The 14,997-nt window shown below is 49.0% G+C and overlaps 8 protein-coding genes across 8 annotated transcripts; 6 read left to right on the top strand and 2 right to left on the bottom strand.

Annotated features, from left to right (window-relative positions):
* Positions 1-33: 33 nt before the first annotated feature.
* Positions 34-3,282, bottom strand: PICMEDRAFT_73985 (hypothetical protein; the record flags this gene model as incomplete). The annotated part of the gene is made up of 1 exon (XM_019164639.1): positions 34-3,282. One exon carries the CDS (start codon positions 3,280-3,282, stop codon positions 34-36), a length of 3,249 nt encoding a protein of 1,082 aa, XP_019016322.1.
* Positions 3,283-3,543: 261 nt separating this feature from the next.
* PICMEDRAFT_17700 (hypothetical protein) lies at positions 3,544-4,858 on the top strand. Its single transcript, XM_019161702.1, has one exon. It carries the CDS (start codon positions 3,592-3,594, stop codon positions 4,492-4,494), a length of 903 nt encoding a protein of 300 aa, XP_019016323.1. The 5' UTR covers positions 3,544-3,591; the 3' UTR covers positions 4,495-4,858.
* Positions 4,548-5,144, bottom strand: PICMEDRAFT_73987 (hypothetical protein; the record flags this gene model as incomplete). The annotated part of the gene is made up of 1 exon (XM_019164640.1): positions 4,548-5,144. One exon carries the CDS (start codon positions 5,142-5,144, stop codon positions 4,548-4,550), a length of 597 nt encoding a protein of 198 aa, XP_019016324.1.
* A 539-nt stretch (positions 5,145-5,683) lies between these two features.
* PICMEDRAFT_36155 (hypothetical protein) lies at positions 5,684-6,445 on the top strand (the record flags this gene model as incomplete). The annotated part of the gene is made up of 1 exon (XM_019162989.1): positions 5,684-6,445. The coding sequence occupies one exon, from the start codon at positions 5,684-5,686 to the stop codon at positions 6,443-6,445; it is 762 nt and encodes a 253-aa protein (XP_019016325.1).
* Positions 6,446-7,996: 1,551 nt separating this feature from the next.
* PICMEDRAFT_17703 (hypothetical protein) lies at positions 7,997-10,254 on the top strand. The gene has a single exon (XM_019161703.1). The coding sequence runs from the start codon at positions 8,267-8,269 to the stop codon at positions 10,070-10,072; it is 1,806 nt and encodes a 601-aa protein (XP_019016326.1). The 5' UTR covers positions 7,997-8,266; the 3' UTR covers positions 10,073-10,254.
* Positions 10,255-11,420: 1,166 nt separating this feature from the next.
* PICMEDRAFT_12948 (hypothetical protein) lies at positions 11,421-13,160 on the top strand (the record flags this gene model as incomplete). The annotated part of the gene is made up of 1 exon (XM_019159990.1): positions 11,421-13,160. One exon carries the CDS (start codon positions 11,421-11,423, stop codon positions 13,158-13,160), a length of 1,740 nt encoding a protein of 579 aa, XP_019016327.1.
* Positions 13,161-13,456: 296 nt separating this feature from the next.
* On the top strand, positions 13,457-14,113 carry PICMEDRAFT_27855 (hypothetical protein; the record flags this gene model as incomplete). The annotated part of the gene is made up of 1 exon (XM_019162519.1): positions 13,457-14,113. A coding segment is annotated over one exon (657 nt), but the record flags the coding sequence as incomplete, so codon positions are not given.
* A 358-nt stretch (positions 14,114-14,471) lies between these two features.
* On the top strand, positions 14,472-14,747 carry PICMEDRAFT_60010 (hypothetical protein; the record flags this gene model as incomplete). Its single annotated transcript, XM_019163408.1, has 1 exon — positions 14,472-14,747. One exon carries the CDS (start codon positions 14,472-14,474, stop codon positions 14,745-14,747), a length of 276 nt encoding a protein of 91 aa, XP_019016329.1.
* Positions 14,748-14,997: the final 250 nt, after the last annotated feature.

The following is a 14,997-nucleotide window of genomic DNA, read 5'->3' on the forward strand; positions in this document are numbered from 1 at the left end:
GATTCTCCTGCGTGTAGCACTGCCCTGTAATCGTTAAGTCTGTGTTATTTTGAGCTTGCTTGACGGGAAGAAGGTGAATTTGAGATTTAGTGAAGAGTCACTAAGTGTCCAGTCCATTTTTTTGAGGATTTTTTTGGCAGCTGCTATGCTGATCGATCTATCTCGTGCAACGATCATGATTGGCGCCTCATACTCCCACATGACGTTTTCAGTGGATATGAGAAACTGAACAACATATAAGGATTTACCAGCTTGTCCATATTGCAATATTGCCCCATCATATAGGGATGTATTGCCTAAATCTTCTATTGCTTTTCCAGGTAACTTATTATATGTGATGAAAACATCTGTGAAGTTGAACAAATACTCACTCCTGGATGACTCAACTGGAAGAAACTTGATTGAATCAAGGTAGTTTATCAAAGATGATGCAGATGAATATGCAAGTCTGAACACAGCTCCGCTGATAGACATCGTTAATTTAAAACGCTTATCATTCAATGCAGCGGTATAAACATGTTTAACTTCCGTAGATGGCTCTTTAACGTAAGCACAACGTTTAGCTGTATACACAGCTCTTAAATCTAGCCCCGGAGTGCTAAGGAAACGAAACTTGCTCAATTTTGAGCGATCTAGATTACCTGGGAAAGGACGAAAAATTGTGACTGTTTTCGTCAGCCTAGACCAAGGAAACCTGGTATGATAAATTTCTTCGAGTAAACTCAATGTAAGATTTTTGGGTTTATCTGGATGGTTTTTATAAGGCATGTATAACACGTAATGAAATTTAATTCCAATCTCATTAAGCGAATCTAGATCAGCCTTTAGCTTGGATATATTTTTAACATATCTATCAATTATCAAAACATTTGAGGCAATTTGGCTTGCACATAAATTTCGAACCATATAAAGCAAAGTTTTGGACCACTGGTAGTTCAGAGTTTTCAGAGATTCATGATTCTCAAACTCAGGGCCAGCGATTGCATCTTCCAGTGCGGCACAGTATTGACCTTTGCAATGACTGGGAGCAATACCACCAAACATAACTTTGGGCTCTAATTCCAAAGAAGGTAGAACGTCATTGTACCAACTAACGCAGTTTTCATTTGAAGCCAAAAGATAGGAATGCGTGGTATCAGTGTACAATTCTGGATTTGGAGTCAACGTTGAAGTCATCGTATGATCAAAATCAAATATATTTAAGTTAGCTTGAGAAGATGGTATGTTCTCATTCTGCAAAAGCGAGAAAGTCTTGATAACAGATTCATTGTCTTTATACGAGGAATAGACAGCACCATCATCTACTCCCAAAAATGAGAGGATACTTCTAGGGAGATTGACCGAATTTATCGCAGGAACATCTTGCTTTGTAGGTTGGTTTTCTGGGGTTTTTATCTCTTTTATATCCTCTTTAGTTGAACCAGAATGTGGGCCATTCATTTTCAGCATCCCTGAAAATGATGCTTTTTTAGAGGATTGCTTTGCATTTGTTGAACCTGAAACAATGTCAACTTCGCTACCTATTCTAGTTTCGTTTGCTGACTGTGATGTGGTAGAAGCTATGATGCCATTTTCAAACTTCTGCTCTTTGCTGTCGACTGAAAGGTTTTGAGGAGTCTCTACAATTTTCAGTTCTAGCTTTGAACTATCGATTTTAGGGATACTTATTGGCTCTCTTATAATTAATTTGCTTCTGATATTATGGCCCTCACTAGTAATAAGTCGACTCTCTTTGGTGTCAATATCCTTTTCCTTTGTTTTATCCTGGACAAATGGTTCGCTCTTTTTGTCATTGAAATGTTGTTCTTTCACCGAATATAAGGATGACTGTTTAGAAGATAATGATTCTTTGCCGTCACCTTTGGTTGTATGCTGAGAACCGACAGTAGTTGTATTGAAACATTTTACATTACTATCCAGGGTCACACCATTCATCTTAGTCTCTTCAGAGGTATTTTTATTTGCAGAGGAAGAGAATGAAAGATTCTTAGTTGGGAAAACAGGCGAAACTTGGTTCTCGGTATTTATACCCTTATCTGGAACATTTATACTATTCTGCTTGGCATTATTTACCAAAGTCTGGTCATTATTCAGCTCCAAATTAGGTGAGACAGCTTGAACTACAGTTTGTTCATTTGGTATTTCTATTCCTTTCCCTTTCTTAGAGAACTTTTCCTCATTATCCACTGATTTTTGCAAATTCTCTTTTTCACGGCTTCGAAAGGAAATATTACTTTCTTGTCTGTGTATGGATAAACTAGCCGAAGAAGGTAAACAAGAGGGAGAAAGAGAATGGATTTTGCATGAAGCCTCAGATCCTTCCATACGTCTAGGACCATTATTTAGTTCAGTATTATTGATCAAAATGGCTTCCCGTATGGGCGAGACTGACTCCCTTTTTGGCAAACCTTGCTTGTGACTTCTGAAAGATATTTCTATTTGCTTAGATGATGTAGAAGGAGTTTTATATGGATCGTGACAATTTAATTTCTCACCGGTCGAAATAAGCCGGGGGGATAATGACAAAGATGTGGATGCAGGATTTTTAAATGACAAGGTATTGGTTAGCTTAGCTGGACTGATAATGTTATCTATAGTCACTTTTTTCATACTGAGCACCTCATTTCTGGCCGGTTTTACTGATTCCACAAATTTCCTTTTGTGGTTTTCTGTAGATGAAGAATTGTGTGAGTCAATTTGGTTGTCACTCTTACTCCTTTTAAGATATAAATCACCTCCGTCTTGTCGAGGAGATAACTGAAATCCGGTTTTTGAACCAGTCAAGGGGGGTCTAACAGGGCTCAATTCTGGATATCTTCCAGGAGAGTCATCTAGCTCTGATATATGTCTCTGGACTGGTACAGCGGATCCACTGGATCCTATTTTTGGAACCGTTGAAGTGGGATATGTTTTTGAGTGACTTGAAGTGCTAGGATGATTAGAATCTTCGAGATTATCGACTGTTGTAAAAACGTTGGCTGGATCGTTTTCCTCCGTTTTTTCATTATTATTTTCCTGAGTATCAGACGTCTCTTGATAGTTGTAGTCATGAGAAATATCATATGGTTGGTAGGATCTACCATGGTATCCGTCGTACTCTGGGGTCTGGCCATAATCTCTGCCGCCACCTCGCCCCCTTGTACCTCTTGCTACTCTTGTTTGTGTGCCTCTTGGCCCTCTTGGTGCTCTGGTTCCTCTTCCCCTACTCCCCACACTACTTCCTCTGAGTGACACTCTTTTATGATATCCTCGGGTCGGATAATTTCCTCTCCATTTTGACATCTTGATTGACTCTCGTAGGAAATGGCTATAAAGTTTATACTTTAAGAAAGTGAGTTAAAAGAGGTGTGCCGATACGATAGGCCAATATGTAAGCATGAGATCGCGATTAAATGCATGACATCAGTGACAGTAGTGCCCAGTACTTATACCCTTTACGATTCTTCCGAGCATGTTTTTTGCGGAGCGAGACAAAAGATCAACACTTACACTTTTTTTTGATGCAATGGGGATGAATCAACAACACTTTTAGTAAAAGCGGGTAGTGGAGAAAGATTGGCTGTCTCTTCGCAGACATTGATCGAGCAGATGATGAGTTCTGCAGATGTGCTCATCTCCAGGGCGTGGATGCAGGTGACTTCGTACTCAGACTCGAAACTGCGGCTGACGGATCTGTTAGCACTCTTTAATGTCCTCGAAGATCTGGTACGTGAGAAACTATTGTCGGATGAGTATCGGGACTTCCTCATTGAGTTTGTGATGGAGTGTCCGCAGGTGGAAGTGAACCAGGAGCAATTCAAGGCGTTGATGGAGAGACTCTTTGAGTGCTCCATGGAAGATATTTTGCGAGGGGGACTCACGAACAAGAGCAAGAGCCGCTTTGCAGCCGTTGATGTACCACTGCACGGGGCTGATTACGAGAACCGGGAGGACTTCACGCAGACGATGAACATGGAGAGCAGTAAGTTCAATTCATTCATGCTGAAAGGCACGTTGCGGGAAAAAGAAGATATTCTCCGGGGGAGGATCCGTGAGCTGGAGTCGATGTTGACACGCTCAAAGACACACAACACGCGAGACAGTCGCACCGTCAACAAGATGAGGGATCTTCTTCTCGAATACTACAAGAGCCTGGACAAGATCACTGTTTCCAAGAGCGCATCGAGTGTGCCGGAAACGGGGCCCATGCAGGGGATCGTGCAGCGCCTGAAGGACGGCATCGACAAACAGAACGTGCTAATAAACGAGTTGAAAAGAAAAGTTGGCGATGATCAGCCGAAGAGCGTTTTCGGTCAGGTCAGGTTCCGAATAGTGCAGATCTACATGCTTGTCTGGAGGATCGTGAGACTCCCGCTGTATATAGTTCTTCTGCTGCTGGTGTTGAACTTCCTGTTGTACGTGTTCTACGATGACGGGTATGCCGAGAACCCGGACGTGGCTCTTGCGGAGGAGTACTGGGATAGCGCGGCGCATGTAGGGTCTGTAAACTATTAGAGAGAGATAAAAGGGAGGTATATGTGAGGGCGTGTTGCGGGCGTGCTGCGGAGTCACATTTCCCACGCAGGAGGGAGGTTTTCCACACACTCTTCGCAGAATGTTTTGTGGCTGGACGCCAACTTGGGCGAGCCGTATGTTTCTATTTCCCTCTCGGTCGGGGTGTGTTCCCTGGGCGTGGCGAGCGGTATGGAACCTGTTGAGGAGACGGCACCGGATGCCGGAGGCGGCGCAGGCGACGACGCCGACGACGCCTTGGAGCCTGTGAGCAACGTGCCGCTGGACTTTTTGTCCGAGTGGCCCAAGCTGCGCTCGGGCGACACCACGTCCCGGATGCACTGCTTCAACGCCTTTGCCTCGGGGAACCCTCCGTCTCTGAGGCGGTCCCACACGAGCACCCACTCGGCGTCCGCGGACCGCTTCACCAGCACCTGGAAGGTGCCTGGCACAAACGACGGTCTGAGCACGATCGAATGCACAACCGCCTCGTCGGCGCTTGTCGCCTTGGACGTGAACGTCTGCAGCAGTTCCTGCTGGTACCACGACGCCCGCAGGAGCCAGTTGCACTTGACGCAGTAGAGGATGGACACGAGCGGGTAGGCGACCGGGTCCTGCAGCTGGGTGGTATCTGAGGCCATGTCTGAGGCCATGTTAGTGTGTATAGAGTGTGTCTACGCCGCCAACGCAACGCCACTCGGCTAGACCCAGGCCAGACGCTGGTCCGGGGGCAGACCCATGCAGCTATAGGGGTCCCCGTGGACGGCAGTGGTGTGCCGGAACGGCGCCCAGCGAGAGGGACGCCGGGCCACGTGACGCGGAGGGGCACCGGGTACCGGGTACCGCAGGTTGTCTGCGGGGCACAAGTGTCAGCAAATACGTTCTGCACAGGCTGACTGGGTGACCAAGCCAGCAGCCCGTGTTGTGTGGCCGGCCCATGTCTGTGGCGTGGCGGCGGTTACCCCGAGTCCGTCTGCCCCGTCTGCCCCGTCTGCCCCTCCTGTGTGGCTCGGACAAGTCCCCTCAGTGCAGATAAAATGTCCGGCCCGGCGTGGGGAAGCGAGCGGGCGGGGCGGCGATGACCCCGTCCGGGGGCTATAAAGACGGGCCCGGGCGCCGTTGGGTCGGGCCGGAGTGTGTCAGCGGGTCGGGCCGGAGAGAGGTGTTGGCGGGCACCAAGTGCACACAGAACATGTCGTCGTTGCAAGTGCTCGTGCAGCACCCTCTATACAGACAGCTTCTCAAGTTTGCGACGCAGGCGGACGCCCGGGAGAAGGTGTTGCGGCTCCTGCAGTACCTTGTGCGTCTTGTGCGCAGCGTTGTGTTTCGGCGGGCGCTTTCGCTGTCGCCCGAGTGGGTCCGGCTCCTCCCGGAGCTGCAGACGCAATTCACGCTGGCAAGAAAGCCTTTGCGGGCGCTGAAACCGTTGGCACACCTCAACGCCTTCTCGGCGTGTGTGTCGGACGAGTTGGCGGACCCGGTGTTGCGGACGGCGGAGGCGGTGAAGCAGGCCGGGCTTGTGCTCTTTTTCTCGCTGGACGTGGTGCAGTGGCTCAAGCTGCTCGGCGTGCTCGGCGGGCGGGGGGTGAACGAGCGGGCGGGGCGGCTCGGCGTGGTGCAGCACGCGGGCGAGTACGCCTCCGCGGCGTGGTGTCTGGCGCTCGCCGGCGGATTGGTGAAGAACGGGCGGCAGGCACAGGTGCTGGCTGCGAGACGGTGGGCCAAGGGTCCGCGGGAGCCGGGGCAGACGAAGCCGGCGTCTGCGGGTGCAACGGCGGCGCCGGCGGCGCTGTCGGCAGACACGGTTCTGCGGGACGCGGTGAAGAACGCGTTGGACATGGTGATTGCGCTCAACCTGTACTGCAAGCTCGGGCTCGGCGACGGCGTGGTGGGCGCCTGCGGGGTGGCGACGAGCGTGCTGGGGCTCCAGGACCTGTGGAACGCGGCGCGGTAGGGGTCTTGTTGCTATCTACTTCTCTACATACCTCAGTAATCGCCCATGCTGGGCTTCCTGCGACTGCTCTTCTTGTCGCCCTGGCGCTTCTTGTCCCGCACGCGGGCCTCGTTGTCTGCCCGCCGGCGCTGGGCCCAGCGCTCCTGCGTCGCCGCCGACGCCGCCGGCCGGGGCTGTCCGCACGCCGCCACCGCGTCCACGAACTTGCGGAAACACTCGGCGAGGTTCTTATCCCGGTACCGTGTCGTGCTGCTGGAGATCACCACGTCCCCGGACGGCGAGAAGAAGGGAAACCGCTTCTGCTGCGGCGCCGTCGGGTCCCGCGTGTTCGCCATCAGCGTGTCGAAGACGGTGCCGGGGATCCAGCGCCCCCGGGCGGCGTACCAGCGCGCGGCGGGCAGCCGCACCACGGCCTTGGTGTCGGTCGTGTTTACGTGCTGGCCGCCGGCGCCCGAGCTCCGTGCGTACGACACGTCGAAGTGTTTGGCGATCTTCTGCACGTCGAGCTTCTCCGTCGCCGGCTGCTGCTGCTGCTGCTGCTGCTGTACACGCCTGCACGTCGAAAAGCGTCTCACCACTCGGCTCCAAGCCTGCATCGTCTGCTTGTGTCCGCCCGTCTCGTGTCGACCCCGCTGTCTTCCCGGTGGCGTCTTTCCCCCCCGATCTGTGTCTTCACCATCTTTTCGCCAGATCCATTGCGCAAACGCAACACCGCCGCTGTCGCGCGCGAGTGCCCCGCGAGCCCCCGGTCTCGGTTGCCCCTGCTCTTAGCGGCGTTCTCGCGGCGTTCCTTGCAATGCCAGTGGCCACGGGTCAGCGCCTGCAGGCACCTGCAGCCGTCACGGCCACGGCCGCAGCGGCCGCTGCTACCCGTCCGCTAACGTCAAGATTTGGCTTGCACAAAACTTTAGCGGACGGGTGGTCTCTTTCCGGGGCTCTTGGACGCTACAGCGTGCCAGCCTGGCACAAGATGTCGCCAACCGCATCTCCACGGTCTCTCTGCCGTAGGCAATGCGCTTGCTGTAGCCAGCAACAGATAAGACAGAGCCTGCGGCAGAGATAAGAGATAGCGACTCCCGGCTCATCTGCCCTGCCTTGCCCTGCTATTCTACCGCTAGGACAGGCCAATGTGTCAAAAAGAGACGTCCTGCACGGAAAGAAAAAATTTTCTCGCTGTCACCAATTTGGCAGCAGGAAGCCATCACGTCAAGGTGTCACGCTAATTTTTTTTTTCTTTTTTTTTTCCACACGCTTTTTCTGTCGTCGTCTGCCCCAATCTTTGTAATCCCAACACAGTGGCACCAGTAGTAGCAGCAACGGCAGTAGTGTCAGTAGCAGTGGTGCTGGGAGGCGCCAGCAACGCAATGGTGGCACGGTCCACAATGCCTTCGTTTTCGCCCGTGACGGGCTGAGTCACCAAACAAAGCAATGCCCTCGGTTTGGGGCTTATCGCACAGCTCTGCCCGCCCGGGAAGAGCGCTAATGCGTGCCGAATTGCTGCTTTGGGCACCGCTGCAGCACCTGCAGCGGCAGCTCGGCGGAAGCCGCCGCTTGGCTGCCCTGTGACGCTGCCTGTTTCCCTCACTTTTCACTCCTTCTTTTCACGTCCGGCCCCATATCTGAAAATTTGTCATTATTGTGTAGCACCACGGCTGCTGTATAAAACCATTTTGCACTGCTCGGATCATCCGCTGTCCTGCTTCATCCGCTTTCATCTTTCTTCTCTGGCGTACGTTGATCCGTTCTCCTTCTCTGTCCTGTTCTGTCCTGTCTGTGCCTCTATCTCCGCTTTCGACACACACGCCTACCCACACAAACAGCATGAAGTTTGACGTTCTGTCGAAATTCAAGAAACAAGCAGACGTCCACGAGGATGTTCGCTCCATCGGCAACAGCTCGCCCTTCAGCCATGACACAGAAATGGGCACCGCCGACCCGGGTGCAGAGCTATACATGATCAGCTCCAACAACGAGATTGCAGCCGCCAAGTCAAACAGATCCATCGAAAAGCTTTCGGAAAAGAAGAGTGCCTACGACATCGACGATATCAACTCCCAGGACGACATCGAAGGATACGTGCACGAGACAAAGGTCAAGCGTGGGTTGAAGCAGCGTCATGTCTCCATGATTGCTCTCGGTGGTACCATCGGTACCGGTTTGTTTGTCGGTACCGCCACTCCGCTCCAATTGTCCGGCCCGGTCAACACCCTTATTGCTTACCTCTTTTTCGGTGCACTAGCCTATTCCGTCACCCAGTCCTTGGGTGAAATGGCCACCCACACCCCCGTCGCAGGTTCTTTCTGTACCTTCAACACCAAATACTTGTCCAAGGCCATTGGGTTCGCCACCAATTGGTGTTACTGGTTTTCTTGGGCCATCACCTTTGCCATCGAACTTTTCGCCGTCGGACAGATCATCGAGTACTGGACCCTGGCAGTGCCAACCTGGGCATGGATCTTGATTTTTTACTTTGTCCTCACAGGAGCCAACTTCGTTCCAGTCCGTTACTACGGTGAGGTCGAGTTCTGGATTGCCTTCATCAAGGTCATTGCCATCGTCGGTTTCCTCATCTACGCTTTATGTATGGTCTGCGGTGCAGGTGTTACCGGCCCGGTGGGCTTCAGATACTGGAGACACCCTGGTCCTTGGGGTGCAGGTGCAGGCTTGGTCAAGAACAAAAATACAGACAGATTCCTCGGTTGGGTCTCCTCTTTGATCAATGCAGCATTTACCTACCAAGGTGTCGAGTTGACTGGTATCTCTGCCGGTGAGTCCGCTAACCCTAGAAAGACTGTTCCCAAGGCCATCAACAAAGTCATTGTCAGAATTCTTCTTTTCTACATTTTGACTTTGTTTTTTGTCGGATTGCTTGTTCCTTACAATGACCCAGCATTGGCTTCCACAACGAACTTTATTTCCTCATCTCCATTCTTGATCTCAATCACCAACTCCGGTACCCCTGTTTTGAGACACATCTTCAACGCCGTCATGCTTGCTACAATCATATCCGCAGGTAATTCCAACGTTTATATTGGTTCTCGTGTCCTTTATTCCATGGCCGGAACAACAGCACCAAAATTCTTTGCCCTCACCAATCGCCACGGTGTTCCTTATGTCGGAGTCATCACTACCTCTCTCTTTGGTCTCCTAGCTTTCTTGAACGTTTCCAACAGTGGTAAGACTGTTTTTAACTGGTTGATGAACATATCTGCATTGGCAGGATTGATCTCCTGGTGTTTCATCACGGCTGCACACTTGAGATTCATGACAATCTTGAAGTCAAGAAATATATCTCGTGATACCTTGCCTTTTAAGGCAAACTTCGGGCCTATTATCACTTGGATAACTGAGTTTTTCCTTGTTTTGATCGTATTCATCCAAGGTTACGCAGCCTTTTTCAATTTTACCGCCAACGACTTCTTTGCTAGCTACATTTCCTTAATCATGACTGTTGTGTTTTGGATAGTCGCTCAATTGACATACTACAGACATGACCCTTGGCTTATTCCTACAGATGAAGTCGACCTAGATTCCGAAGCTAGAAACGTCGATGACGAAGTATGGGAAGACGAAGAGGAGAACGAAAAGAAATCGCTATACGACAGATTTTGGGACGTTTTGCTCTGAACGCTCCAAATAGAGAAAAAATACAAATTACAATCCACCTCATTTATAGACTTTACTTTTAATACCTTTCGTTTCTTTGTTCTTAACTATTTTGCATTTACTTCATACGTGCTAGTGTGTGTATATTTATAACTAATCCGATAATTCATGTATCCTGTGTAAAATTAACTGTTGGACACGCTACCTTGGAAACCATTTGCAGCCGATACCATGCTACAAAACCAAACTTAGGCTATTCTATGTCTGCAGAAATCAACAGTTGGATCTGTCACTTTGCAATCGAGAGGCTCGGAAGTGTATACATGAATGTATACATGCGGCTGGAATCTTGGAAATTTTGACATCGGATATGGAAAATTAAATAATTAAATCAAAAAAAAAATAATTAGGAAACGGCATCATCGCCGTCACCTTCCGTTAACATCTTTGGAAAACTGCAGCACGGCATGAACTCCCAAAGGCAAAAGTTGCATCAACAGCATGCTGTCCACTAACGTCAAGGAATACCTTGTAACAAACGTTAGTGGACTACTGCAACGTCGTGAAACCCGTTTCCTCAAGACAAGTCTCACTGAAGTCTGCAATTTTGACCGCTAACTTCAACTAACACCTTTTCATCACCTGCTTTACCCGCTACATTTGTTATCTCCACTAGGCACTGGCAATTTTCAAGAGTACACCAGGTAACAATAGATAAAAGAATGCTTGCTACTGTAACCTTCGAAAACCGTTGATAACCCCTGGCTGCAGGGGCTATCGTTGTAATTACCGGTGGCAACTTTGCGACCCATCAATTTACCTTAATTGTGTGACTTTATCATTCTACAGTTTGGTTACCTGCTAGCTAAGGCGGCAGCAAATTCGCTGGATAACTCCCCTCCGACTACCATAGTAGGTCCTATAGGAAGCATCTCGCTATACAAGTACATTAAAGGACAACCACGGAAAATTAAATCCGCAAGCCGAAATGCCAAACTCGCTGACGCGGAGGGGCATTCTCCACGGCGAGGCGAGTAGATGATTTTTATTGACTGAAATTTATTATGGCACATTGTTTTTTTTCTTTTCTTTTTTGACACCGGTTTTGACACATTTTGTGTTCTCCGGCTACTTTTAGGTACTCTCCTTAAAGGCAACTGTTCAGTTATGTGTTTCCTTATAGATATGAGCATTTAGAGTGATCTTTTCTCCCCAAGAAATAGGAGAAAAAATACCAGATAGCCTTTCTGTAGTTATAATCGTGTATGTTTCCTACCAGCTCTAATCTTACTCTTAGTCTCTGTTGCTTCTTAAACAAAAAGTGGACAAACAGAGCAAAAAACCGCCGTTTCAATATATTATTTAAAAAATGACATTTATACGAAAACTGAACCGCTTTAAAAATTCTTTAGCTGTCGAAGCTTCAAGTGGAAGCCATTTTGAAAATGAGGCCGATACTGATGTGAGCTATATTGATGAGAAGTCATCTCCTTGGACAAGTGCATTTGATAAAAAATATCAGAATACGTTTGAGCATGATGAGGATTTGCATGGTGATGTGTTGGAAACTGAGGTCAAGCGTGGGTTAAAATCGCGTCACGTTTCAATGATAGCGTTAGGGGGCACAATCGGTACTGGTTTATTCATTGGTACTTCGGCACCACTAAAAATGTCGGGCCCAGTTAATACTCTCATTGCTTACCTTTTTTTTGGTGCTTTGGCGTATTCAGTCACGCAGTCTTTAGGCGAGATGGCTACGCACACACCAGTTGCCGGTTCTTTCTGTACATTCAATACCAGATATCTTTCCAAGGCAATTGGATTCAGCAGTAACTGGTGTTACTGGTTCCAGTGGGGGATCACATTTGCAATTGAGATCTTTTCCGTTTCACAGTGTATCATGTACTGGACTGATAGAGTCCCTGTATGGGGATGGATCTTAATATTCTTTGTGACGATAACTGCTGCCAACTTTGTCCCGGTAAGATATTATGGTGAAATAGAATTTTGGATTGCGTTTGTGAAAGTTGTGGCCATTGTAGGTTTCATTATCTACGCCCTTTGTATGGTATGTGGCGCAGGCGTTACAGGACCTGTCGGTTTCAGATATTGGAGACACCCGGGTCCTTGGGGTGCAGGTGCAGGACTTGTCTCAAATACAAACACAGACAGGTTTCTTGGTTGGGTTTCCTCTTTGATCAATGCAGCATTTACTTATCAAGGAATTGAGCTTACCGGTATCTCTGCCGGCGAATCTGCCAATCCGAGAAAGACTGTTCCAAAGGCCATCAACAAGGTCATTGTGAGAATTCTGCTTTTCTACATTTTAACGTTGTTTTTCATTGGAATGCTAGTGCCATATGATGATCCTGCTTTATCTTCGTCCGCTAGTTTCATCTCATCTTCTCCATTTTTGATTGCTATCACTAATTCCGGTACTCCTGTTTTACGACACATTTTCAATGCTGTCATTCTAATCACGCTCACATCGGCAGCCAATAGTAACGTGTATGTTGGTTCCAGAGTCTTATATTCCATGGCTGGGTCAACGGCACCTATGATCTTCGCTAGAACTAACAAGCATGGTGTGCCTATTTATGGCGTACTTTTCACTGCTGTTTTTGGCGCCTTGGCGTTTTTGAACGTCTCCAACAGCGGTGTGGTGGTTTTCAACTGGCTAATGAATATTTCAGCCCTAGCAGGTTTGATCTGCTGGTGCTTCATTACAGGAGCCCATTTGAGGTTTATGAAAATTCTGCAGTCAAGAAGCATTTCCCGTGATACGCTACCGTTTAAGGCCAATTTTGGGCCCGTGGTAGCATGGATCACGGAATTCTTCCTTGTCCTGATTGTTTTTATACAAGGGTACAAGGTCTTTTTCAATTTCGACGTTAATGATTTTTTTGCGAACTACGTCTCATTGATTATGACAGTAGTGTTTTGGATCGTCGCCCAGCTTACATACTACAGGAGGGAACCATGGCTAATCCCGACAGAGGAGGTAGATTTGGATTCGGATGCCAGGAGGATCGATGAAGAGGTCTGGGAAGACGCCGACGAAGATGTCAATGTTTCCAGATTTGACAAATTCTGGGATACGTTGATTTGAGAACAAGACAGCCTTACGTAGCCTATGCCTAGTGGTAGTGCGATGAATAAACGTGTAATATTCGATGAAACGAACCAGTTATGTAACGAGTGAGGCTCCCGCGGTTTGTGCGTGCTAACCGTTTTCGAGCTGGGTCTGAGCTTTTTGTGGAGGGTACTTTGAAGGTCAGTAATAATAAGCTGGAGGCTGTTTGTTGTTCACACGAAGATTAGCCGTTGCTTCTTCAGGAGTTTATCATGCCACTGAATGACCTCATGATGCAGTTTCAAGAACGTGCAAAGGAGAACTTGCTGTTGTGGGGGACAACAATCTTTCTACTGGTTCTTTCGGCGTACATGGAGAAACTGGCAACTCCCGCTAAACGGCCCTTCTCGTTGACCGACATCAACATCTCGTACCCGTTTGTGGAAGTTGAAAAGTATCCGGAAAGCATCTTGTTTCTTCTGTGCATCATTGGCCCGTTCGTGCTGATGTCAGTGCTAATTCTACTGGATAGAATAAGCGGGAAGTTCCATAGGTTTTACAAGGCTACGTCATGCTTTTCCTTTGCCGTTGCACTCACGTCATTTGTGACTACGTTTTTGAAAAAAAGACTCGCCAAATTGAGACCCGACTTCCTGGCACGTTGCAAGCCGACAGTCGGTGCTGCCAAAGCGAAGGAGCTTCTCTACGATGAGCAGATCTGCACGGCTCCGTACGGAGAGTTCATTCTGAACGACGGCTACAAATCGTGCCCCTCGGGCCATTCCTCCATGTCGATGTGCGGGATGATTTTTCTCTCAATGTGGCTCTATGTCACCTACGGCCGGAGAAGCAAAAACGGGCTGGTCGGACTCTTCTGCTTCACGCCGATGCTCCTTGCGCTGGACGTTGTCACCAGTCGGATCTACGACTTCAAGCACGGCTACTTTGACATCATCATGGGCTCTCTCGTGGGCGCCGCGTGCACAATTGCCAGTATCGTCTACATCGAGCTGGACATAAAGGACTCTGCCGATGTGGTTCTCCCAATATAAAGCAACCCGACATGCCTGTAGATAGATACATATGGTTGAATATAGGTTATCCGAAGAGAATCCCAGACCCTGCTCCGCGCCCACATCTGTGCACCGGAGCTGTCCCGGAACGGTAAATTTGAAGCTCATTCACTCCTAGATCGCTCAGTTTCATCTCGCCCTCGTGTTTGTTGTTTTCGGCATACGGCCTTCTCATGACTCGGGCCTGCTTCTGATAAGCTCAGTCGTCTTCTCCCCCTTCACACAGCCGCCCAGCAAGCAAACGCCCGTCGAGAGGATACATCAGGATCACACAATGTCCGACGAACCAAAGCCAGAGCCAGCCGACAGCACCCACATCAACTTGAAGGTCACCGACGGTAACTCTGAGGTCTACTTCAAAATCAAGAAGGTCACGCAATTGAAAAGACTCATGGAAGCCTTCTGCAAGAGACAGGGACGCCAGCCAAACAGCTTGCGGTTTCTCTACGAGGGCCAGAGAGTTGAGCCGGAAGACACACCAGAGAGCTTGGACATGGACGAGGGTGACGTTATCGAGGCCCACAGAGAGCAAGTCGGAGGTAGCTGTTGAGCGCCACATGCGTCGCCGGGGCCGGTGACCGAGCAGAAGCACATACAGCGACCCCAACCGAAACCCTGGCTCCGCACGCCCGACTTGAGCAGCAGTCTTAGCTGCACCCCAGCGTCAGCTTGTGGGTTCTTCCCAAATTGTATATTTAACCCTCTCAACACGGAACCATCCCGCTCCGTTTGGAGACTATCCCAGCCGTTGTATAACTAAGTACATCCCGAAATGTATTGCGTATTACTGTTAGCACACC

The sequence above is a fragment of the Pichia membranifaciens genome (assembly GCF_001661235.1).
Source record: "Pichia membranifaciens NRRL Y-2026 unplaced genomic scaffold PICMEscaffold_5, whole genome shotgun sequence".
Lineage (NCBI taxonomy): Eukaryota > Fungi > Ascomycota > Pichiomycetes > Pichiales > Pichiaceae > Pichia > Pichia membranifaciens.